General features: G+C 45.7%; 2 protein-coding genes across 2 annotated transcripts in view; one reads left to right on the forward strand and one right to left on the reverse strand.

Moving 5' to 3' along the window:
* Nucleotides 1-1,124: 1,124 nt before the first annotated feature.
* LOC119386530 (PAT complex subunit CCDC47-like) overlaps nucleotides 1,125-26,275 on the forward strand; it is a gene marked incomplete at its 3' end in the record, with an annotated part of 47,703 nt that continues 22,552 nt past the window's right edge. Inside the window, 8 exon segments of the mRNA XM_037653799.2 lie at nucleotides 1,125-1,368; nucleotides 5,693-5,920; nucleotides 10,623-10,733; nucleotides 11,053-11,227; nucleotides 15,707-15,903; nucleotides 17,249-17,350; nucleotides 19,208-19,236; nucleotides 19,238-19,316. Of these exon segments, the coding sequence (XP_037509727.1) occupies nucleotides 5,732-5,920; nucleotides 10,623-10,733; nucleotides 11,053-11,227; nucleotides 15,707-15,903; nucleotides 17,249-17,350; nucleotides 19,208-19,236; nucleotides 19,238-19,316 (882 nt within the window).
* Nucleotides 23,905-26,165, reverse strand: LOC125757584 (uncharacterized). Its single transcript, XM_049413164.1, has 2 exons — nucleotides 25,225-26,165; nucleotides 23,905-24,430 (listed from the first exon to the last, which is right to left on the reverse strand). Exons 1-2 carry the CDS (start codon nucleotides 25,939-25,941, stop codon nucleotides 23,912-23,914), a joined length of 1,236 nt encoding a protein of 411 aa, XP_049269121.1. The 5' UTR covers nucleotides 25,942-26,165; the 3' UTR covers nucleotides 23,905-23,911.

Genomic DNA, 26,275 nt, shown 5'->3' on the forward strand with positions numbered 1-26,275 from the left:
CTCAGAGTCGGCACCCCGCCTTGACTGTCGCAGTCGTTTATCGTCGCCGAGTGATCGCTAATAAACGTCTTTATAATATATATATATATATATAGGGAGAGTGAGAGAGAAATGAGAAATGTGGAAGAGCAGTCGGGCCCCCGCCCCCTCCGGTAAAATGAAAACTCTCCGCCTATGCTTTCAACGCGCCGGAGCGGAGAAATCAGCCCTCAGTACCACTGCTGCCGCCTTGCGAAGTGGTGGCAACTCGAGCACTTTCGCTACTTTCGCGGCGCATTGGCGAAGCGGCGCGTTTGGTTTGGCCACCTCACCGTGGCCAAATGTAGCTTCTAGTTACAGAACACTGCTGTACTTCTAGTAAACGTTACTACAGTCTGTTATTGGTGCGATCTTGTACGCGTTCCAAAATAAGCACGGAGGCGTGGCATTACATCCAGCCGCACGCGATTGGTCAATGCAGGGCCGTGACGTCTGTCGCGGTTCACATGGGCCATTCGCGTGCGGCTGGTGTAACGCCACGCCTCCATGTTTATTTGGAATGCGTACAAGATCGCACCATAGATACCCTTATGGGTATCGCGTGCGGCTGGTGTAACGCCACGCCTCCATGTTTATTTGGAATGCGTACAAGATCGCACCATAGATACCCTTATGGTGCGATCTTGTACGCATTCCAAATAAACACGGAGGCGTGGCGTTACATCCAGCCGCACGCGAATGGCCCATGTGAACCGCGACAGACGTCACGGCCCTGCATTGACCAATCACGTGCGGTCACGTGCGGCTGGATGTAATGCCACGCCTCCGTGCTTATTTTGGAACGCGTACAAGTCTAGTAACGGTAAAAGTCTAGTAACGTTGCTTCTAGTGCCGTTCCCTCTACTGCCATCCCGTGGCTCCGCCCCTCCGACACTTCATTTCAAACATGGTGGCCATGACGCATTAACCAAACCATTACGTAGACTTCGAGATTCGCAGCTGGTGTGATATCACCAACATTGCAAACATCACAAATGCATAAATAATTGGAAATGTGCTAAGCCATAAAGCGTTGCTGCTAAACGCCATTATATTATTTATACTTTAGGTAATGTTTTACACTTTTACTAGCAAGGTACTTCAGTACTCGCCCTCTGGCGACGTTTGTTTCCTTCAGATTTTTTCCTCATGGCTCCTCCTGCGGTGTGTGCGGCCGCCGACGGATGATAAGCTGCGTATTTGTATGCTGCCGGTGTGGTGTGTTCTAACTATTTGGTTGTGCGTGATTATGATAATGCGGTGATCAGACTTCGTCGTGGTGGTTCCTTTCCCGTGGCTGTGTTGAAGTTGGCGTCGCCCGTATTCTCTGCGGCGTCATCAAGGCCTTAGGTAAGCTCACTGACCTCGCCGCCGCGCTCTGACCGGGTGCTGCTGCGCAAGTTGCACGCTAGTAAAAGGAAAATGGGCTGCTACCAGATCGTGCTTGGCCTGCTTGATCGGTGTGAAAACCTCACTCTCTCGACTCGTTGCCTGTGCAACGTAGCTTGTCTGCCGATGCGACTTTCACGCCGTGGGTGATCTGCAATTTGCGTTGTTCTCTGATGCGACCTGTGTTACGAATGACCTGGAATTAGTGCCGCGAAGCAGTCCGCGAGAAACCCTCGCCACGTCAAACACTGCAGTTTTGGTAGGAAAGGTGCCTTAGTAAATTCGGGTGCAGCTTGCCTCGTCATGCTGTCCGATCACAGCTGGAGAAGCCGCTATTACGCACTACCGAGTGATATGCTTGACAGATTCCTTGGACATGGCGGCGTTTCTTTCGGCGATAGCTTTCCTTGAACCCGGCCAAGTGCTGTTCTTGCCGTGACCCATTCCACACACATCATGCCTTGAGGTCATACGTTCATTAAAGTCTGCAACATACACTGTCACTGCCCAGTTTCATGACTTGCAGGGCGCCGCACATTTCTCTTGCACCTGCACCTCCAGTGGATGGATAGTTGATAAAATACCTCGTTTATGCTTTGGTTGGTGGTGTTTTTACGTCATTTCCGCCTTGTATTCTATTACATACATGGTTTCACTTCCCCGTGAGATATTCCAACTCATATGGGAATACAGCTAGCATTGGTTTCGAACATGCATTCCCTGTTGTATGTCAGTTGCTGCTGCACTTTGCTGCTTGCATACCCATTGTGATGCATGCATGCAGCACAGTGCATTGGATGGCCACCGTGTTGTGCTCTGTGCATAGGTTGGCAAACCCATTCATCATTCAGACTCCGATTGAGTTGTGAGTCTGAGGCTGCAACTGCAGCCTTGAAGTAGATGAGACTGCCTGTCCAAACCTTGGATCCGGCAACACCCAGCGCTCAAGAATTTTGCATCTCTTCAAGCTTCCACTTTCCCCTAAACTTCTGCCTTTTTTTGGGGGGTATATGGAAATTTTAGCTGCTTAAAGCCAACACACACAGAACGATTTTCCAGCCAAAAATCGGTGGCTGGTCAGCCGGCAACCAAGACATGGCTGTTCGCTCTTAATCAAGCCAAGCCGGTGCCAGCCGGTGGCCAGCCGCCCACCAGAAATGGCGAATGCATGTAAGGTGCATGAAAGAGTTGGTACTTTGCTGCACCCAACTTTCAGCTGCTAGAACACTGAAATCATGGTGGTGGATGCCTGTTTTGTGTTGAATGTGTGTGCAGCACAACAAGGGCATGCTATCATGCTGCTGCTTGCTGCTTAAGGTTCGTCACAAAAGTTCGCTCTATTTGGGGGGGGCCTTTAGAAGCCAGATTTTGGCAGAAATTATCTACTTCGTGGTATCCTGTCAGCAGCGTGCTGATGTAGTAAAACCCTGTGCAATAATAACGTAATGTTCGTATGAAAGGAACGCTTCACGTTATTTGTGGGCAACAGCAAACGAGGCATCTGGCCTATGATCAACTGAGGAACCATGACTGTGCTTAACATTCTTTATTTTCATTGCAGGGAATGGTTATGCTGCTATGAATGTGACTGGATATCGCAGTTCAGGCTTAGTGGCAACATTTAGAGACTGGTCACTTAGTCTAAATCTATTATTATGTTTCAGGCCCGTGTACTTAGATTTAGGTGCACGTTAAAGAACCCCAGGTGGTCGAAATTTCCAGAGCCCTCCACTACGGCGTCTCTCATAATCATATCGTGGTTTTGGGACGTTAAACCCCAGTTATTATTATTATTATTATTATTATTATTATTATTATTATTATTATTATTATTATTATTATTATTATTATTATTATTATTATTAGAATTTCTGTAAATTTCAATGCGTCTGAAAACGCCAGCTAGTCCAAGGAGGCATACTTTGTAATAAGAATGCCATGACGCATGAATTTGCCTCTTTAACTGAGGAGCATCTTTCATTTTCACTGCAGGTAGACAGACAGGAACAGTATGGCAGTGCTTATTCTCACTATAAAGACCTAATGCAGTGCACTCTGACCAGGACAATATTGCTGCTGCTGACAACTCAAGCTGAATTGTCATCGCCAGCCTATTTTTATCTCTACTGCAGGATGATGGCCTCTCACAATGATGTGCAATTCACCCAGTCTATCTGATCCCCTTCTTAATTTCAAACCCCCTCAGCCTTGATTCACATCCAGCTCATCTCCGGCTATCCGTCCTACACATTGCGTGGCTTGCCTTGGTTCACTTGCGTATGTGTAGTGCTCATAGGTCGGTAAACTCACTCATGAGGCGACTCACTCAGATGGAGCCGTGAGTCTGAGTCTGAGTGAGTCCAGGTGACTAATACTTGTCATTTTGAGCCTGAGTGAGTCCGGCTGAGATAAATGGTAGTGAGTCTCACTCAGAGTAAGTCCGGTTGAGGAAAGTTTTGGTGAGTACGAGTCCTAAGTGCAAAATATGTTTCTTGAGTGAGTCTGAGTGAGCTCCATATTTTTGTGCCGACGTATGGTGATAACTACTCCAGCGTTACTATCGGCCCTATGTTGGCTCGCATTCATACCCGTGTCTGCCCATGCATACTTCAATGCACTGGCGTTCATACACCAGCTCAACATTTATACATCGAGGCGTGAATTACGGGCAGGCGAGGTGCCTTGTCCTCCCTCCCGCAGTCTCTTCCACCGGAAGTTCTTAATAAAAAGATCTCCGGGTCATCTCTTTCAATGAAATGTCGTTACTGGATTGCAACCATGGATAACTCGTATTTGAAGGTACGAGATCAAAAGGTGCCAGTAGAGCACCGATTATGCAAGATATTGCTGTTGATGAGCATTGACACCTTGGTCGAAAAAGCTAGATATACGCTAACGGACTCGTGAGTCAACTCACTCGGACTCAAATCGAGCCGTGAGTCCGAGTGAGTAATGTTATGGTGCGTTTCAGTTCGAGTGTGTCCGCTTGAGGAAAATTTTGGTGAGTCATAGTCCGAATGAGCCCTGAGGGCAAAATATATTTCATGAGTGAGTATTAGTGAGCTCCACAATATTTAATAATAATAATATCTGGATTTAATGTCCCAAAACCACGATATGATTATGAGGGACGCTGTAGTGGCGGGCTCCAGAAATTTGACCACCTGGGGTTCTTTTACGTGCACCTAAATCTAAGTACACAGACCTCAAACAGTTTCGCCTCCATCAAAAATGCAGCTGCCGTGGCCGGGATTCGATCCCACGACCTTTGGGTCAGCAGTCGAGCGCCATAACCATTAGACCACCATGGCGGGGCCTCCACATTATTTGCCGACCTGTGGTAGTGCTATGTGTTAGTACTGGCAATGTGCAATGATTGGGCACTTGAATCTCATTGGCACGAGAAGACTTCCATGTTGGTAATGGACATGCTCAGTCTGGCTGAACTGACATTCCCTCGTCATCTGATATGTTTAACTCTTCTGTTTACACTTTCATGGCTAAAGGCTTCAGTCACAGGTTGCTGAGGTACCTTTCATTAGCTGTTGATGGCCCCTCAATCTATTCATTTGAACACTTCTTCCAAGCATGCAGTGAACATTGGAGAGATGATATGTCCTTGCCTGACCCCTTTCTCAATGACATTTTTTTGCTGTTTTTGTCAGGTACGGGAAGAGTCTTTGTAGATGTCGGAATAAGGCATTCACATATGTTTCGGACACTCCTTGACGATGCAATGTTTCCATGACTGACACTTAGTAAGGTGTTTTTCGTAGCCCATGAAAGCTGTGTAAGGGGGGTTTGTTGTACTCGGCAGATTTCTCAATTACTAATGCACTCAAATGCGGCATTAGACTTGTGCCCTCATCTCCTCACTTCTCTGGCAAATGGCTCCACCTTCTACGTCACTGGCCTGCTAAGCCTGTTGCCGATCTTCCCCATTGCCAATGGAGGAGGCGGATGTAACGGGGTGAAGAAAATCCCTAAGGGGACAATAGCCTTGATCTCACAAAGACGACGAAGGGGTGTTGCAGAGGGGGAAGAGATGCAGAAAACATGAGGTGGCCTTTGTGTGTTACAGAATGTTGAGTGATCACCAAAGGTGACTGCTTGAGATTATCACCTCAAATAAAATGCATCATTGCTCACACCACTGTTGCTTGTGACTATTCTTGAGTGCATTTATGACTACATACGTGCCATTTCCACAGTGCATGAGATCTACATGATCTGTCTGTTTGGCTTCTGTCATTGGGATCTTCCTAACAAGATTCTCTTGTTTCAGAGCATTTTGCTGCTACAAGTTAACACAAGTCGGGCCATCATGAAGGCAGTTGTGTTGCTCTTACTGCTTGGGCTGCTGGCAGCAGCAACTGCAGCTCGTGTTGCAGAAGAGGACAACGAGTTTGCGGAGTTTGAGGAATTCGACGATGAGGAGTCACCGCCGGCGCCTCAACGATCCGACGAACCCCAGCCAGCTGCTGCAGACGACGAGGAAGAAGCTCGAGTCGAGGTGTGTCACTTGCTCTGGCCATAAAGCCAGCGCATTCTTATCTGTCAAGTGTGGCCTCAAATTTAGCTTGGAGGGTGTAAAAGACAAAGCCTTATGAAAATCAGGTGAGCACCAGGTGTTCGCTTGCTTCCTCACTGTGTGAGATGACTAATGCGAGATCGGATGGAGCTTGAGAAAAGCAGCAGTGTGCTGAAGGTGGTGGGGGCTTGCATTCTTGCCCCTTTGAAGAACTCCTTACCAGTTCTCAAAGTGGGCCCCCATGTGTTAACTAGAATTGCTCAAAGTACTATTTCAATGGCATCTAGGCTTGTGTAAACAGGTGGGCAACAGAGGCAGTGAGCTACATATGTATATAGTTTAAAAGATCCAAACGAAATACAGAGAATCAATTCAACACTTTGTTGGACATTCACAGAATTTGGGAATATGCTTCAGCGACCCTACAGGATAGGCTCTTGCTTTCTGTGTTCATAATTTCAGCAAGATAGTATATGTGAATTGAGCATGCATATTGAGATGTGGAAAAGTATAGCAGGCCGTGTTCAGATAAGAACGCCTGTGCATGTCCGCGGACCCCCTTTAATTTTGCTGAACAAAATATATTTTGTGGTTCGAGTCCCCAGGGCCACGAAACCATTCTTAGTTTTGCGGAAAAAAAATTTTGCCTTAGTAAGAAAAATTCGGAAATCTCCACTCAGCAGAACTGCTTTTTGCAAATTGCACAAAAATGGGATTTTGACAAGGTCCTACATGATAAATATTGTAGCTCTCAGTCTCAAACTTTTTCTTGGCATACTACGACTAACATATGTTTACGAAATATTGTTATCTTGCAGTTTTGTTGCTTGTGTTTTATGAAAAAAAATTGCAAGTACGGCACATTGCTCAGTAACGCTCTAGTTTCAGATTTTTTTGTTTCGTGTCTATAATACTCAGAATTTCCAAAATTTCCCACAGTGTGGCCATACATTAGTTTAACAATTGTGTTAAGGGGAGACGCGGGTCTTTTTTTTATTTCTCTTATTAGCTGGGTGAACTGAACGAAATTTAACAAGCTTATCCCAATTTTTCTGCAGATTCCAAATCTCTAATTAGATTTTTGGTAGCTGCATTAGTACAAAAGATGTGTAGTCTCTAAAAGCATATTTCTTATGGGAATTTTTGGCAACTTTGCTTTGTCAAACACAGAAACAAAGTATGTGGCAAGGCTGCCAGAGAGCTGGTTTAGCTGGTGATGCTAATCCGATTGTGTTCAACAACTTTGAATGCAAATTAAATAGACGTAAATGTGAGTGAAATTTTTTTGCTGCATACTATTTCTGATAATCGAGAATTATAATTTGGTGAACAACATTATAAGAAAATAAATAGCATCACCGGCTAGACCAGCTTCCTGGCAATCTTGCCACATACTTTGTTCTTGTGTTTGACAAAGCAAAGTTGCCAAAAATCCCCATAAGAAATATGCTTAAATATGTGTTAGAAATTGCATATATTTTGTTCTAATACAGCTATTAAAAATCTACTTAGATATTTTGAATCTGCAGAAAAAGCTGAATAAGGGTATTAAATTTCATGCCATTCACCCAACTTTTAAAAAACCATTTTTTAAGACCCACGTCTCCCCTTAAATATGATTGCCGATAATGCTGTCAAACGCAAACCAAAAATGCATAAGTGAAGGCATGTCTATAAAAATGCAGTACTTTGAAATGCAATTAAAAAAAAAAGCCATCTTCGATATTTTTTAATCTCTCCAGAGTGAAAGCCCAGTGCGTGCTCTAACTGAATCTGTAAAAACATTTGGTATTATTTTTGTGAGATCGGCATTACAAAGCCGCGCCGTGCTTTCAAAGGCGGTCCCGCACGAGGGGACAGCGAATGGCAGTAGCGCGCCTTTGTTCTCACCTGTTCAAAGCGTGCAGTAGGTTTGACGCTATGTCAACCGCACGGCCGAGCTGAAGGCGCTTATTGTGATGTCCTCCTTACAAACACTGACCTACAGGAAGCTCTGGAGAAGCTTGAAAGGCTAAACAAGCAGATCTACAAAAAAATTTGTTTCACTGCAAGTGAAGCAATGAATGCGATAGCATCAAATTGTAATATTATACAAAGTAAGGCTGACAGCTAACTAACACTTATGAATCCGATCTCGCGTAACTACAAAACACTGGTGTGAGAGAATATGGCTGCTCAAAGGGAGAGAAGCATTGAGATCAGAGCACTTAGAAGGGTATACGAGCTGTCTGTGATGCCAGCCGAGATAGCGCACGCCCCAGCAATTGCGACGGCACCCTTAAAGGGACTCTAAAGAGCAGAGTGATTTTTCTCATATTAGTAAAGTACTCTTTTACGATACCAAAAACACCACGCTTGCTGTGAGAAGATGCTTAGTAAGCGAGAAAACACGCAAAAACAAAATGTGAGTGGCGACGCCACCTTGGAAGTTTCCACACCATTCGCCGTGACATCACATGTCTTGACGGCGCCTATTAAGGACTGCGTAGTTCCTAATCGGTAAAAATGAAGTACATTGTCCTTTGACAGGGCCATAGACTTAAAGGGACTGTCTACCGCTCGAAAAAAATTTTCTTATTGCGGTGAGAATGAGAAGATCGTTAGTCACATCGGCGGCTACGAACATGCTTTTGCCCCATAAAAAAGGAATTATATTTTTAATTTGATGTTGAAAATTGTGAAAGAATGACTGCTAGCGTCACCCAACAGCGATGTGGTCAATCTACTGGTCGGACGAGAAATCCTCTCAGGTAGACTCATTTTGCTTAAAAACAAACATGTATAACTTGAAATTGTATTCTACGCACTTGAGGTAGCTTTCGGTTGCGTCAGAGAGTAATATTTTGCTTTTTTTTTTCCTCATGCATCCATAAAGGCGCCTGGTGGCGCTGCTTGCGGTGGCGTCTTCGATTTCATCTTCTTCAGCTTATGCGCTATGCTATGCGGCCCTCCGCGCTGGTCGTACTGTGCTGCTGTATTGTTTGGAAGTCTTACTTGGGCTGCGCTGTGAAGGCGTGCATTTATCGTCTCTTTTTGACGAATCAACTTGGCTTGGATTGCGGCAGCAGTGCTAAGATAAACGCATAGACTGTGATTACAGCGAAATAAGTATTCTGTCATCGTATAATAAGGCTTCATTTAACCGCTAGTGTGTTGAAAACGACTGTTACATTCATTACATTAGTGTTCAGCAAAAATAAAGTAATCCTATAGAAATCACATGTGCTTTCGGTTTTAATTTTTTGCCGGCACTACAATCGTCATTGCGTCCACCAACCAGTGTTGTGGGCATGTTTCACGCCAGTGGAAGACCAAACGCAGATTGAAAAATTCTGTTTTAAGAATTTGTACTCGCTTTACAGATAAACCACTGCAAGGTTGGACACTTTCGGGCGGTATGCTTTCTATTGCGGCACAAAACAGAAAAGTGATAAAAGACGGTAGACAATCCCTTTAACATACCAAGTTTGGGGTAATTTTGTTGAGCCAATGGCACCAAAATACAATAAACACACTTTGAAATCTGTGACCTCACACGGGAAGATTTCGGCACGAAATTTTAAAAAGAAGCTATCAACTTGATTTTCTCCTTTATTAATAACCCTATGATGGCGAAATTAATGACATTAGAGTTCTCAGAGCACAATTCATCGATCTAAACCGATTCATTGTTTCTCTTTAGTGTCCCTTTAAAGTCGAAGTCCACAGTTGCTGCTCGAGCGACCCCCCCTCCCCCTCTCTTGCGTTCCTTCGTGCTCCTTCAAGACGGGCGGCACGTTTCCTCTCTGCATGAGTAGCAATCAACGGCAGGCCTGGCATGCGGTGTTATGTTGTTGCATGCACCCTCCGTGCAACAAGGATCGGTCAGCTCTTTTCATCTCTGCCTCAGCCGCGCTCGTCACCCTTGCTCGCGCGCTTTACCCAAGGGTAAAACATATGATGCACGGAGGATGTTATTGATTTGGACTTTATATGGAACATGTCTGCGATGCCGATTGCAAAAACCTGTTCAGAATGTCCATGTAATTGCTATCGCAATAAAAGCCAAAGTAATCTGCTAAATTATATCACAGAGCTTAAAAAGGCCTACTGCTATGTAACTGCAATTCTTGTGCAGTCACATTTTATTTTTTATTTTTTTAAAATTTTTATGAAGTGAACCTAGTTTTCAGAACCTTTTTTTTCAGTTATTTCATGTGTTTCTTACGTGGGCTAGGTAGGTCGCATAGTATTTAAAGAGGTAGTATAGTTCATACCTGGCGATACTTTCTCCAAAGGCTGCTTCAGTGTTACGTCTATCCTAGGCCAATTTAAATATGTACTTGTCCCCCCAAGTTGCTACAAATCTGTTTTTCAAGCTCTTGAGATGACATAAAAAATTCCGCTAGCTGCTCCAAATCAGGATTCTTCTGCTCCAAAATCAAAATTTTGCTGCTCCATAAACTGCTCCCAAATCGATTTCAGCCATCTCACCCCTGGTGAACGAATGAATGCGATGGTGTGATACAGATGATCTGGTGCTGACCATTGTAAACTTTGGTTGAGGAATAGTTTGATGCTAGTGGGGGAAGCGGAAGAGAGGAACTTGGCTAGACTTGAGCCCATATCCAAGGAGCTGTTTGCTTGTGTCAGCTCGGTGTAGTGTTTGTTGTGCACTGAGCCTGTGTCTTGCTTGTTCCTGAAGGAGGAAGAGGAGTTTGACCACTTCCAAGACGAGGAGGAATTCGAGGGCCTTGACCAGGAGCGCCAACCCAGCCGGCCGCAGGGCGACAAGCCGCACTTGACCATTGCCAAGGTCTGTGCTCCCCTTTCAGCCCCCAAGGCTAGGCTCGGTTGCTTGTAAAACTCTGTTGCAGATGCTGCCAAGTTTTGCCAAAGTACCGGCTTTCACCTACTTATATACTGTGAAGAGTTAGCTTAAATGCTTGGATGCTCCAAAATCCTTCTTCATACAGCTTACCTTGATGCGAGCATCATCCACTTTAGCACTTGCTGCATCTGGTTCTCTCCAAAGATGTTGAAGACATTTCATGACAGGTGTAGGGCCAGGGGAGTTGTGACATAAAAAGGCAAACAAGCGGATGACAGATTAATGACGATGGTGTGGTGTGCAGGTTCCGTTGCACCTGCGGAGCAACTGGGAGAGCTTCTACCTGGAGCTGCTGATGCTGGCAGGCTTGGCCATCTACTTTGGCAACTTTGTGGCTGGCCGCAACAAGAACCACCGACTGGCCACTGCCTGGTTCCAGAGCCACCGGCAGCTGCTGCTTGACAATTTCGCCCTCGTTGGTTAGTTTAGCTGGTTAACTATAACTACTACGAGGTTCAGGCCTGTTTAGTCTGGAAGTTACTTGACAAAAGACGTTGACCACTGAACACGTTCAAGGACGTTTCCTTACCTCAACGGGAACCTTGTTCACGATGATAACCGAAGCAGCTAAATAGCTTGCATAATACTATGGCGCAAACAGCGTGCATACATTTGAGAAAGAGTTCTGTAATTCTAATTATGGTTGCTCTCCGTGATTTGGATAGATAGCAATTCCAAATTTTATCTAGAGATCAAGCTTTTTTTCCTTTTTCAATATCCGGTATAGAGTCTTCTGAACTGCCTGTGTGCCAATGTGGGAATGAAAGCCTTGCCCATATTATTCACAGTCATGACGTCCAAGTAGCCCACATGCCACCACAAAAGTTATGCCAGCTAGTCGTGCATGTGAAAGAGAGTCTTCCAAAGGAAAGGTGTCCCAAGGTCATCTGCTGCATGCCATGTAAGGACTGTGACCGTGAAGACATCAGCAAAGCGGCAGGTTTCGATGCGAAAAGAAAAAGAAAAAAAGGTTTCATTGAATGCACTTGCGGGACATGCAGAACAGCCACCAAATTTATTGGTATTATGGGAAGGCACTGAAAAAGGAAAAATAAAACACTTGGTTTCTAGGCACAGTTTGGAATTGCTGTTCATCAAAACCATAGCTCTCAACCTCAATAGATAATGGAACTTTTCCTCAATGGTACGTTTGCTGCTTGCATCATATTATGTAAACTGTTTTATTTAGCCTGCTTGACTATACTTTGGTCGTCATTGGGAACAAAGCTCTTGTCAGCAGAGACAGAACACCCTTTTAAAATTACTTTAGGAGTCATTGTAATTTTTCTGCTATTGGGACTAAATTTGAAGTACACTAAAGCAACGCTAATGCGAATTTCGCGAATCCTGAAGAAATGTCCGACTTAACCTAAGATTCTGTTATTGAGTGTATCACAAAAACAGTAAACAAATGCCTGCTGTATCAACCCACGTTTATTTCCTGAATGAATCTGCAAATCCTGTTCATGTACTTTGCATTCAAGCAGTCTGCAAGCAGCCGTTTTTGTCATCTCGTTACTTCACTCACAATACTGCCACAGTACTAGAACGGAAGAAGCCTCAAAGCTATGAAGACAAAACTGTGCATAGGCAAAAATCAGATGTATGCATTAAGGGACAAGGAAGGCAAGGTCACAAACAATATGGATAGAATACTTGAGGTAGCGGAAGAGTTCTACAGAGATCTGTACAGCAGCCGAGGCATTCAGGATGATAACGTAAGAAGGAGTAATAGCGCAGAGGAATCTGACATCCCACCAGTATTGACAGGAGAAGTAAAGAAAGCCCTAAAGGGAATGCAAAGAGGCAAAGCAGCTGGTGAGGATCAGGTAACATCAGACCTGTTGAAAGACGGTGGAGAGATTATGTTAGAGAAACTGGCCACCCTGTATACGAAGTGCCTCTCGACGGGGAGGATACCAGGATCTTGGAAGAATGCCAACATCATCTTGATCCATAAGAAAGGGGACGTCAAGGACCTGAAAAATTACAGGCCCATGAGCTTACTGTCCGTTGTCTACAAGCTATTTACAAAAGTAATTGCTAACAGAATTAATACGACATTAGAGTTCAATCAACCAAGGGACCAGGCAGGATTTCGTACAGGATTCTCAACAGTAGACCATATTCATACTATCAATCAGGTGATAGAGAAATGCGCGGAATACAACCAACCCCTATACATAGCCTTCATAGATTACGAGAAGGCATTTGATTCGGTGGAGACATCAGCAGTCATGCAGGCACTGCGGAATCAAGGCATCGATGAAGCCTATATAAACATAATGGAAGAAATCTACAGCGGATCCACAGCCACTATTGTCCTCCATAAAGAAAGCGACAGAATCCCAATAAAGAAGGGCGTACGGCAGGGAGACACGATCTCTCCAATGTTATTCACCGCGTGTTTACAGGAGGTTTTCAGGGCCCTAGATTGGGAAGAGTTAGGGATGAGAGTTAATGGAGAGTATCTCAGTAACCTACGATTCGCTGATGACATTGCATTGATGAGTAACGCGGGAGACGAATTACAGCTCATGATTACTGAACTGGATACGGAAAGTAGAAGAGTAGGTCTGAAAATTAATATGCATAAAACTAAAGTAATGTGGAACAATCTTGGCAGAGAACAGCGCTTTGCGATAGGTGGCGAGACACTGGAAGTTGTAAAGGAGTACGTCTACTTAGGACAGGTAGTAACCGCGGAGCCGAACCATGAGAGTGAAATAACTAGAAGAATAAGGATGGGTTGGGGCTCATTCGGCAAGCATTATCAAATCGTGAATGGTAATCTACCACTATCTCTCAAGAGGAAGGTATATAACAGCTGCATCTTACCGGTACTTACCTACGGAGCAGAAACCTGGAGACTTACAAAGAGGGTTCAACTTAAACTGAGGACGACGCAGCGAGCGATGGAAAGGAAAATGATAGGTGTAACCTTAAGAGACAGGAAGAGAGCAGAGTGGGTCAGGGAACAAACGGGGGTTAAGGACATCATAGTTGAAATCAAGAAGAAGAAATGGATATGGGCCGGGCACGTAGCACGTCGGCAGGATAACCGGTGGTCATTAAGGGTAACTGACTGGATTCCAAGAGATGGCAAACGCGTGAGGGGGAGACAGAAAATTAGGTGGGTAGATGAGATTAAGAGGTTTGTAGGTATAACGTGGCAGCAGAAAGCACAGGACCGGGTTGATTGGCGGAACATGGGAGAGGCCTTTGCCCTGCAGTGGGCGTAGACAGGCTGATGATGATGATGATGATGACTAGACCTTCATTGAAGACATGTTTTTCATCCACACCTGCCCCATTTATTGGGGAACCCACTCTCTCGGATGTTGGTTGCAGATTATAGTTGCAGGGTTTTGCAGCGAGCGAACATAGGAAAAAGGACAGAGTAGACAGAAAGAGCGCTGACAGCGCTCTTTCTGTCTACTCTGTCCTTTTTCCTATGTTCGCGCGCTGCAAAACCCTGCAATTATGAACACTAACCAACTAGTCCAGGCCTCTACACTTATAAGCCAGATTATAGAGCATGCCTGCCAACTTTCTCTCTTGTGCATGTCATGTAGTGTTCCCAGTCCTGTTTGGCATCCACTGGTTTTTGTAAATGGGAGAGAGGTCATGTCATGTAGCGTTGTGTGTGAAAGCAATGTAGCATGGCAAAAGTTGACACCCTAGCAACAGCACTGATCAGCTGTTGGGGAATGTGGTACGCTCCCAATGGGACACTGGCTTTCATGCGTTTTGCGTGAGCAGTGCAGGGTGAGATTCCCAGTACTGTTGGGTATCCACTGGTTTTTGTAAATGAGAGAGAGGTGCCAGATGCATTAAAGAAGTGTCAAACCTTTCGTCAGCAAAAAAAAACATTTATTGGTTAAGAGGTACGAAACCCATCAAAGGTAGTCTCCTCCCAGCACTCCTGCCATTGTTGGAAGCACTTCTGGAGGGCATATTGAGGAATGGTGGTCAGCCGGGCATTCCACTTGATGTCTTCTCTTGACTCAAGCGGGGTTCCTTTCAGCAGCATTTTTGGCTGGGGAAATGGCCAAAAGAGTAGGGAGCATGACAAGTCACAAGAACGTTTTCCAGGCACAGTTTATTGAGCTCCCTTGTTAGCAGCTTTGGCACTGATTTGGTGTACAATCTCCTCAAGCCCAAGTCCTTGTTCACAAGTTTTCGGACTGTTGTCCTCTGTGACCAAATTGCGCACCCGCTCAAGGACATTCTTCTTTTGGCTTACTGAGGGTCTGCCTGAATGCAGTTCACTGTCCACTGATGTTCGCCCATCTTTAAAGCAGTTGTACAACTCCTTCATCCGAGAGGTGCTCATAGCATCGTCACTGAAAGCTCATTGAATCTTGTAAATGCTTTCTGCTCAGATAACATCAAACTTTTGGCAAAATCTGATGCAATATCGCTGCTCATGTTTTTCTGTCATTTTACAACTTACTGGAATCTGGCAAGCACTCACCACGCATCCTCATTCATGGGCATTTGCCACTAACTGATGCTCTCTAAAGGTGTAAAAAAAGATACACGCATGTGCATCAATGTCCCTTCCATGTCTCCATTGAAAGAAGCCTCCCGTGCTTCATGGCTCTACGTGGGAAGCAGTACGGCTCAATATTTTTCGAACAGACCTTGTACCCCGATCTGGCACCCGATTGTGTGGGTACTTGTAGTATCAAGAACATGACCTTTCCTTTCCACTCTCCATTACGTGTCACTCCCGTCCTCCCACAATGCTGCGCTGTGCCCCCTCATGTGTTTTAGGCATTCCTAACCTCAAATCACTATCGCGACATCTGGGCAGGCAGGAAGAAGCATAAGGGAGGCCCTTTTACATCTGCCAAGCACACATAGTAAGTACTCATAATATACACGGTGCGCAGGGGACGATGGCCGCAAGGAACTGTCCCCGGATGAGGCCGAGGCAGGGGGCCTCGTCAAGGACTCGGAGAGTGTCTACACGCTCTGGTGCAGCGGCCGGCTGTGTGTTGAGGGCATGCTGGTGGAGCTGCGCCTGCTCAAGCGACAAGACCTGCTCAGCCTGATGGCACACATGGTGCGACCATCAGCCGATCAGCTGGTGAGCACACACGTCCTACACATTTCAGTTTACAAATGCGGCCGAGACACCCTCTTACAACTTTCAGTGCGGCTGATGTGTTACCGTGTTGTGTACGAAAAAGGAAATGGTGCAAGGGTGTGCCACTGTTTGGCTGAGGTTTGATGAGGGCAGAAATAAGACTGTTGTTGGTTGTCTCAGGTGGCCACGCTTGCAACCCTCGCGGCATTTTCAGTATTGTGAGAGACGTGACTAGCAAATGAACTAGCATCAGCTAGCAGCTGTTTCTGCCGACTTGAAACCTCAGCTGCTACACCCTTGCACCATTCTCATACGTGCACACATGCTAAAGGATGGGAGAGGGTGTCTCGGCTTCCTTTGTAGTCTGCAGTGCAGCACCACCAAATCACTTAGTGCTACCTTGAAGCCTTTAGGGTAACAGGAGAGGGAACTAAAGTTTGGACATGTTGGTAAAACGTGAAAAAGTGATTTGTCTTTTGTTTGAGTTTTTTCTGACTTCACTAAGCACTGAGTGTCAGTTAGTGGACCAGTATGTTCCACTTGACGAGGTTTCTTACAAAGACAGGAGCAGAGTTGAATTTCATTGTGGTGGCAACCTTGTGTAACAAAAAGTTCAGAAACTGACAGCAAATGAGAACTGGTGTTGTACGAAGACCTCTGTAAACTTGGAGAACAGTGCTGCTTTGAGAAGAAATTGTCGACGTTGGATCACATCCTCATCATCAGTCAGCTAATTGAAAAATTGGTAGAGTGTAGCCAACCTTTCTCCATGGCTTTTGTAGATTATAAAAAGGCAGTGTGTTCTGATCGTGTACGTGCTCTTCTATGGACACTGCACACAAAAGTTTTAATATTGTCCGATTTATCAATTCTTTGAGATTTCATTAGGTAATATGAAGGACTTACATGCATTTTAGCGGCATAGTTCGGCCCTCGATAAATTGAGAAATTGGACAAATCGGACATGTTCACTAGTAATGGCATTGAACTCTCAATAATGTGGTCATACTGGTGCACCAAGGAGAATGCTAATCGCCGTTCGACCGACTCGCCCATGCAAGAAATTTCTACAGGCAGCTTGAGAGTCCGTGAGGATGTCTAGTGACTGTCTTTGGTGGTTGCCGGTGGCAATGGCCAAAGCGATGGCCGTTTCTTTAGCCTCCGTAATGGAAGAGCAGTGGATTGATGCACTGGTGATTTCGTGAAGACGATGGTTGACTACCGTGGTTACAGCAGCACACCAACTTATGAGATCAGCCTGTGTGCTGTGCTTTTAATTGCATTATGTGACTGCAGTTGCAGGCTGATAAGTGGTTGCAAGCTCATCTGTCTTCACATTGTGCAGGTTATCCGGGTGACGATGAGCCCACAGTTCATGGATGGCTTTGTCATGTGTTTAGCGACAAAGAAGACGGCTGCCCGGCTGCACAAGACTATGGCCGACCTCGTATGTTTGTTTCTTGTCTCCTATTCTGGGTTCTAACTTCAGAGCATAGGTCAGCAGAATGCTCCAACACTTAGCCTCACACTCATGTTGGTTCACACTCACCCATCCTGAACGAACTTATTTGCTTACTGGAGACATTTCTTGTGGCACCATCCATGTAAATATAGAATCCATTTGCTACAATGCTGGTTTGAATAAAAGGCCGAATTTAAATAATAATAAAAGTTTCAACATGACCAAGTGAATTGCTAATTTTACCGGCTTCAGTATTGAGGTAGAGCAGCAAACAAATACACTTCATCACAGAAGTATGCAGGTCACATTATTCTTAAGGCCACAAGGCAGCCTTTATTCTCGGCTGTCATGCTTTTAGCTATGCTGCAGTCCCTCTAAGCACCAGCATCTCCTCTTCTTATAATCGCTGCACACGCACATACATACTGTGCCTGTGCATCTAGTTTTGTGCATATGTAAGTCACATCAATGGAAATTTCTCTTTGCAAAAAGATGCACGTTATTCAAAGGAAATTGTGGTAATAGCCATTTCTCATTTCATTGAACTGTCAGAGTGGATACTGTGGTACCAACAGCAAGAAGCCAGAACAAAAAACAAATTTGAAACCAGGACAAGGGAAGTTAAGCATGCTTTCCTTTCTGCCTTGCCAGACTATGTAAAGCGTTTTAAATAAGAAATTGGCAAGGATATGAAACAGCAGCAAGGAAGAAAAACATCCATTCCTGCACTATACAGTAGAACCCCACTGTTACGTTCCTCACTGCTGCGTTTTCCCGGCTGTTACGTCGTTTTCCGCCGGTCCCGGCATAGCTCCCATAGGATACAATGTATTGGGAACCCCGCTGTTACGTCGTAACTGTCGGACTGTTCCCGTATGATACGTCGCGAAGTGCGCCCGGAGCCGACCGAGTGACTGCCAAAGAGAGCGGCCATGGCGCATTTTCACGCAGCTTGGCCTCGTTTGACCGTAATATTAGCCGCATGAGAGGCGCAAGCAACAGAATCTTTCAATTGATGCAAACAAAAGCATGGCCTTCGAGATTGAAATTGCAAAGATGGCGTCTATGACGTAACTGCTCGCGAAAGCAAGGCCTTCGAGATTGGCATTTACTATTGACAAAAGCATAGCCTCTGAGATTTGCATTGCACAAACATGGCGTGTATGACGTAATTGCTTGCGAAAGCAAGGCCTTCGAGATTGGCATTCACTTCTGCCATCGCGTTGGCGTAGACTCATCATCATCGTTATTTGTCGGAGAGCGGGAGGAGTTCGAGCTGGTTGGAGCTTGCATGGTCGTGCGTGCGGTTCGTGGTCGGACTCGCCGCGCCGGTCGTGATTGCGTGTGCTTAGTTCTTTCATGCCTACAGCTGTTGGTGTTAAAAAAATCACATACGTTGATTACATTTCTGTGGATGAGGCCGTCCCCAGCTCCGCGTTTCTATCCATCGACTAGATCGCGGCTGAGCGTGCCAATTTTTCGTGCTGCTCGTAAACACTGAAATAAATTTCTGTACCACTAAATATTTTGGTGTTTTTCCTGTTTTTCTGCTCTTACGTTTCCCACCTCTTACGTTTATTTCCTGCGGTCCCTTCAAAAACGTATCAGCGGGGTTCTACTGTATTCCAACATCATCAAGATGTCACAGCCCTCTAAGAAACTCAAGGTTGTCAGTCATGTTTGCATGCCACAAAGAATAATTTGACGTAAAACACTTCCTTTGTCCTGCCTGTTTTGTCTTTTTTGGTATTGCTCAAATACATTCCAATGGGTGCTCCGCTTCTCAAACATTTGCCGCTGCAGAAAATGCGCCTAATGTGTTGGCCCACCACCTTTTTGCAGAGTACTTATTGCCCAGAGAAGAAACGTCCGGACAAAGTATGGCCTGCCAGCAAACTTCACTGTCCTCTCAGAAATGGGCGAGGTGGCAAATGCCATGTTGGACCAGAAGGTACTGTCAGTGCTTCTGCACGCATCTTTAGCTGAAAATTAGGGGTATGCGAATATCAAAATTTTCGAATACGAATCAAATGCCGAATAATCAAGTAATCAGTAATTTCCACCAGTAATCTTTTATTTTACTACATATTTATGTTGAAAACAGTACACTTGTATGTAGGGGTGTGCGAATATTCGAAATTTCGAATATTTTTCGAATAGTGTTTGCTATTCGATTCGATTCGCACTCAAATTTTACTATTCGAACTATTCGAACTTCCCAAAGACAAATGCAGTCAACGTCCGGTTGAAAGTGACCCCTTCAGATTTTTGATATGCTTCACCTCATTACACTCTCGTATTGCGGCAAAGCTGCCTTTCAAGCTCCATTACGGTCGAACTTAGCCAAGAGGCAAAGTCCGGTTGGAAGTGGTCCCTAGATTTTCAATATGCTTCACCTCATCACACCCCCGTATTGCGGCAGAGCTGCCTTTCAAGCTCCGTTACGGTCGAACTTGGGCAAGACAGTCAACGTCTGATTGGAAGTGGTCCCTAGATTTTCAATATGCTTCACCTCCTCACACCCCCGTGTTGCGGCAAAGCTGCCTTTCAAGCTCCGCTACAGTCGCAAATGTATTAACTCAAGAAAACGCTGGTTACAATATGGAGATGAAAGATGTGGCAGAGTTGGGGGCTCAATTAATGCTGTTTTGGACCTGAAATTTGGGCAGGAAGTCCAAGAAATCAGACGCCGAAGCTTTTTAGCATCCAAAATTTCAGATGTTCTTATATATCGACGTCTACGAGGCAGATTTGAAACTCCGGACTTGAAAGGAGCACACCCTTGTCTGCCACATCAGTTGGCCTTCCACAGAAGTTGAAAAGAAGGAGAGGCTGAGGAAATGGCATCTCTGCCTATCACGTGTAAAGTGTTGTCGGTAACACTTTGGTTGCACCAAATCATGTACATAAATACAATTCGGCCTCTACATTGTCTCATTCTTGATAAGAAAGACAACTATGAAATATGACCCCACCAGCGCTTCATCAACCCAGCGAAAAGAAACACTTTCATGTTGCTATCTCACAAGAACATACTTAGGGATTCTCTGCAACTTTTTCTGTAATTTCACTTCGAATTATTCGAAAAACGTTTGAGAAATATTCGAAAATTATTCGAAATTATTCTATTCGATTCGCACTCAACCTTTATTATTCGAATTCGCTTCGCACCCAAAATTTTGCTATTCGCACAGCTCTACTTGTATGCTATCAGCACAGAATCTGTCAATGCACAAAAGAATATGTGTAGTTGCCAGGAAGCGCATGACTGTGCTATATATAGTTGAACTTGTGACTTAATTAGGTACAATTTGCATGTTGAAAAAACTTTCTTTTTCCTTTTCTTTATGTGGTAGCACTGCATTATAAAAAAAAAAAGCTTCTGCACCCGCTTTGGTGGCTTAGCGGCTGTGGAGTCATACTAGTGAGTACAAGGGCGCTGGTTTGATTCCTGCCATGGCAGCTGCATCATGAAGGGGTCAAATGTAACAATGCCCATTAAAGAACCCCAGGTAGTTGCAACTGATCAGGATTTCCCCACTATCATCATCATATCGGGGTTTTGGGAGTTTTGGCACTTTTTTTATGTATATATTTCTCCTGTTATCACTGGTCAACACTCTAAGGCAAACGGGAGTATCAGCCGCGTCTTTCTACCAGACAACGATCATCATCTGGGTTCCTGGCGTTTCGCTTCTCGAAAACTGTGCGCTGGCTACTTTCTTATCACGAATACTATGTCATGCTGATAGCTGCACGTCGTTCGTGACCGGGAAGTACCGGGCGCACGGCGATAACGCAATGAAAGCCCGCAAGATAGGTGATATTGTTGGCTGGCAAACAGACGCCCCAAATACGCCTTTTTGTCGGAGTTGATGGAGCTGCAACTCCTGTTCAAAACGCGGTGTTGGCGGTGAGCGTGTTATTTCACCACTTCGAGGACCGCCTTTGTGCACTCGTTGCTGACGGCAGGAAACTGACGCTGGCGAAACAGCGAGGTTGGCGAGATCGCACGAACGATACGCCTGGCTGTGATGCACGTTTGATGGATTCTAAAGGTGTGCTGTCAGGAATGCAACGTAACTACGCGGTATATTCCTCGCCTGACGTGCGCCGCTGCTAGCAAAAAAAAGAAATATACGTGATGATGGACAGCGGCCACAGTAAAGGTTACCAAAAGTGCCCACTACTGGCACTACCATCGAGCCATTGCAGAACTATGACAAGTATGCTGGCTGACATCGCGGCACAGGGGAGGGACAACTGTGTGACTTTTGTCTATGCTTGTGCATACATTTGTACCATGATCCCTTAGCGAAAACCGTCGCAGCTACATATGCAACGTGGTACCTCTGCAGCATAGAGCCGAGCGTCCCAAGTTAGTTATGTGCAGCGCATCACCTACTAAGCTCACCCAGTAAAACATCGGGACGCTCACCGTGACGTACGCATGCGTTTGCCTGTGCGAAGCGAGATTTCTTCGCACTCTGAAAGCGTCGGACCGAGCAAAAGTGCTGCGAGTATGTTGTCAAGCCAATGCGGCGACGGCGAGCTGCTTTCATTTCTGCAAGCGACACGTGCTTAATTGAAGCGGTCCTGCGCAAGGGAGCAGCAGCGAATGGCATGTTTGGATTGTCACCTTAAAAGCGTGCAGTACACCTACACCAGCGGCAACAGTGCTAAGCCAGGCAGTTCATGATTTAGTTTCCTTAAGATGCTTGTCATTGATAACTCTGGCGCGGAGAAGTGCCGAGGCGCGTTCGCCGGTATCCGTCATCACGCCCCGTGAATTTCCGATGGTTGTCCATGTAGGCATCACCGCACTCGCGCCAAAGTTGTACTGACCACTGGTCGACCACTCATGCACGTGCCGTAACAGTGGAAAGTTGGAAATTTTTTTTCAGTAATATACAGTCAACTGCCAATTTTTCGAACGCCCGATTTTCCAGACTTGCTCGAAAATTCGGACGCTTTCCCGGCACCGTCACCAGTCCTGTAGACGGTCCAAAATTTCGGAAGCTAAAACTCTTCAGCGCCTGATTTTTCGGACTTTCTGCCCAAATTGCGGGTCCGAAAGGTATTAATTTAAGACCCCACCTCTGCCGCGCCTCTCACCTCGAAGGTTCGAACCAGCGCCTTCGCGAGTCGATCTGCTTGTGACAGTAGCAGAGTCCGAAAGTCACCTTTGCCGCAATGCCCAAATGTTATGGGGTGAAGCAGACTAGAAATTCAAAGGGGCCGCTATCACGGCGCCGTGCAGCGATGTCTTTACGGATAAGCAGCGGAAATGCACGGAGGCGTGATGGCAGCAGGTGGCAAATGCGCCAGTACGGCTTAATCGCTGACAACCCTTACGATAAGCATCTTCAGTGAACTGCTGGGTAGTGCATGTGGCCTAGTGCAGTTGCACGCGTACTGCACGCATTTAATAGGCAAGAACCCAAACGTGCCACCATTCATGCTGCCTCTTTGTGTGAGACCGCTAAGTACGCTGCACAGACGCGTTGCGTTGCCTTCACGGACGAAACCAGCTCGCCATTGCTGCGCCCGTGTGCGGTCAGGAACGGAGTGTGTATTACGAACCCTTTCATGACAAATGCGTGCATACGGTACAGCAACAGTACAGTGACGGCATCGGCTTAGTTGGCGATGTGCTGCACACAAGTAGAAATGATCGGCTTCACATGGCAGCAAATGCTGCGTATCGGCGGAGATTTGGCAATGTGTGTGCGTGCGTTTAGTGCGCACACGCACCGGGGAAAGCCAGACGAGTCGTCTGCTCGTTCGCCACAGTCTTTCTGTGTTCAGCGTCATCATTTCCAAACGCTCCATGCGAGAGAGCCGTAATCTATTCCACGCTTTGCTGGTATCAGCGGCACTCATCACGAGACGCAAATTTGCAAGTGGAGGTTGGCACATAGTTAAGGGGAGATGCTACTCGAAAAAGGTATTTTTTTTTTCTTGACCTAGATCTTTGAAATTTTAGATATTAGTAGAGCTTGCATTGCTGATTTCAAAACTGTAATTATTTTTCTGATAGCTATAGTAGTTCCAGAGTTACTACAACTTTGATAAGAAAATATAGGGTTTTTTGTGCACACTTTTAAGGTTATTAAAAATTTTCGCACAGAATCCCAATATGGCTCATTTTGCTGCAAATGAGCAGTACAATACTGAAAAGTACCTCAAATGAGAGATTTACTTGCTGCCTTTTTTTTAAAAAATCAAGAGGGCCAAACGTATACTTAACAGCTCCCCTATCAGCATATCAAGTAATGAAACAAAAGATCTGTTACATATATTGCAACTTTATATAGATATCTGTATTCTAGAGTGGCTGATAAAGCTTTGTGCAAAATTTCATTAAGATAGGACTATTTTAAGTGCATGAAAGTTTGTGCACAACATGCGAAAATTGCCTCAAAATGGAAATTGAGAAAAACGCATTTGAAAGTTATAAATACATGTATTCTTCAATATACAGTGCGATTTGCATGAAACTTTTTGAGAGCATAGAACAATTCATCCTTTAAACAGCCAGAGCACTTAAAAACGTCCAGCTCCATATGTTCTTCCTTCTTGCCGCTTGAGAATGGAGTCATCAAGGCGCGCTCTCTTTGCCATGTTGCGACGATGAGCCCTTGCCTCAGCTGTCTCACATGAAGACATTCTTTGGATCCTTCTCTGGTCACGGGATTGGCCGAGGGTGATCAGTTCATTAGGTGGCAGTACACCAAGTTCTTGCAGGACCTGTTCAAAGCTTGAGTGACCTTTGTTGAACCACAGCACGGCCATTGCAGCTGCAGTTTCCACTGTTGTCCGGGAGGCAAACTTTGTCTTCGGACACAAAAGCCAGATCTTGCTGTTCAAGGATTCTGCAGCATTTTGTGTTTTTCCTTGCAGACAGCGAACGAGCAACTTTTCCTCTGTGAGGCGCTTGTAAATAGGAAGAACAGCCATTCCCTGTGCCTTAGTCAAGATTGGCGTGTGGTCTGGTGTAGGCTCTCCAAGGGCTTCGGCTCGCCTATGCTTGCACCAGGGGCTCACCCCTTCTGGACAGTACCGTATTTACTCGAATCTAACGCGCACCTTTTTTCCGGAAAAACGAGTCCAAAAATTGCATGCGCGTTAGAATCGAGTACCGAAGAAAAAACAAAAAAAAAACTCGGTTATCGTATTGCCATCGACATTTCAAAATGGCCGCCTCCTACGCGCCTTGGCCATTTCTGCCAGTTCGTACGTGTGCCGAGGAGATTGTCATCCCGTTCTGCGTTCGCATCGACGGCATGGAAGTGCCGACTCCAAATACTCGACGAGTGTACCACGATGCCGCATTTAAAAGAATAGTTATTACATGTGCAGAGAGACGGACGGAAATCGGGCCGCATCGCGGTCGTTCAGATATAGTTCGGAGTTCCCGAAACGTGCGTGCGAGACTGGCGCAAACAGAAGCAGAAGATTTTTTGCAGCAAAGCTTCACGAAAAGGTTTCAGTGGACCAAAGCAGGGCCGGTCTCCCGAAATCGAAGAGTGTTGACAGCGACAAGGAGTTGTCCGACAGCGACGTGGACTGATCCATTACGCGACTCGTATCGCCACCGTAGTGGTGACAGTTTTAGCGGCAAGGCCCGCTTTTTGACTTTGTGTTTTTTTTTTTTTTTTTGAAACTTCAGTTCTTTAAAACCCAAATACTTGTTCTTCTGAATGTGCGAAGTTTGACTCCTACGGACTTTTTTTCTTCTTTTCTCTCACGAAAAATGGGTGCGCGTTACAATCGACGTATTACTTTTTTTTTTGGTCGCGGAAAACGGGTGCGCGTTACAATCGAGGGCGCGGTAGAATCGAGTAAATACGGTATTTGTGGCTGCCTGCACTGTTGCTGGAGGATGAGTGGAAGTAAGACGCCCAGATGGCACGATGCATCTTCAGAAGATCACCCCTGTTTGTCGTTATGGCAATGCGATAATAGTTTTGAAGCTTCTGAATGGTGCCATCCTTCAATTTTTCTCCTCGTGGAAGTCGTGTTGGTAGCTTTCTAAGTGCAGTGCCTAGACGCTTGGCCACATGGTTTGTGCACTCCTCCTTGTCCACAACTGCTTCACCATACACCTTGGCCTCAGCAACAGCGGTGTATGCTTTACTATCCCCATCACTGAGGAACTTGGTGAAGCGCAATGGTGTTTCATATGAGGGCATCCTACCCCATATACGCAAAGCTGCCTCAGTCTCCATAGCATGAGAGGAGCATTCAGTATTTTTTTCACATACGGGACTGTGAAACGCCTGCCATACTTCCTCCTCAGCACCCAAGTCCTGGTGCCGGCTACAGGCAAGGCAGTAGTTTGAGAGCACCTCATAATCTAGGCACAAACCAGTGTCCACAGACACGGCAGTGCCTATTCCATTGTGGCTCTTGTGCCCTCTCTTTTGCCAAGTTCCATCATACATGACAGCAACATCACCTCCATCCATCATCTCTTTTGTTTTGATTCTTGCCTTCGCAAGATTTTCTTGCACAGCTTCGACAGCTGCGGCATGAACTTTTTTGCCAATTGCAATAAAAGTCTTGTGATGCATAGGTGTTGGCAGGCCAAGAATAGCGCAAAAACGCGATAGCTGTTCATGTCCGATGCCTATCGCACGCGCGGCCACCACTACTTTCACATTCACGGCGAAGCTGTCACGCGAGCTGCCGCTTCGATAGCTCCGGTCTTCACTGGCACCGATGGGATGTCCTTCTGGCACAACACGCCGTGAACTATGCGCGGCGGAAAGCACTGACGCTGGGCATTCACTGTTATCGCAGTACCTCGAGAAACGCAGAGAGGCCCTTGCGTTTGCTTGCGGCGTCGCGGACGACGAGTCCAGTAGTGCGGCACGTTGGACAAACGGCACCGCTTACCATCGCTGT

This window comes from Rhipicephalus sanguineus, chromosome 3 (assembly GCF_013339695.2).
Source record: "Rhipicephalus sanguineus isolate Rsan-2018 chromosome 3, BIME_Rsan_1.4, whole genome shotgun sequence".
In the NCBI taxonomy this organism is placed as follows: Eukaryota; Metazoa; Arthropoda; class Arachnida; order Ixodida; family Ixodidae; genus Rhipicephalus; species Rhipicephalus sanguineus.

Excerpts from the sequence above, each read along its gene's own strand:
- LOC125757584 (XM_049413164.1), bottom strand. The coding sequence starts at position 25,941 with ATGCATCACAAGACTTTTATTGCAATTGGCAAAAAAGTTCATGCCGCA. Across the intron at positions 24,431-25,224 it reads GCAACAGTGCAGGCAGCCAC|CGGTACTGTCCAGAAGGGGT; the intron begins AAATACCGTATT and ends TTCGAGTAAATA.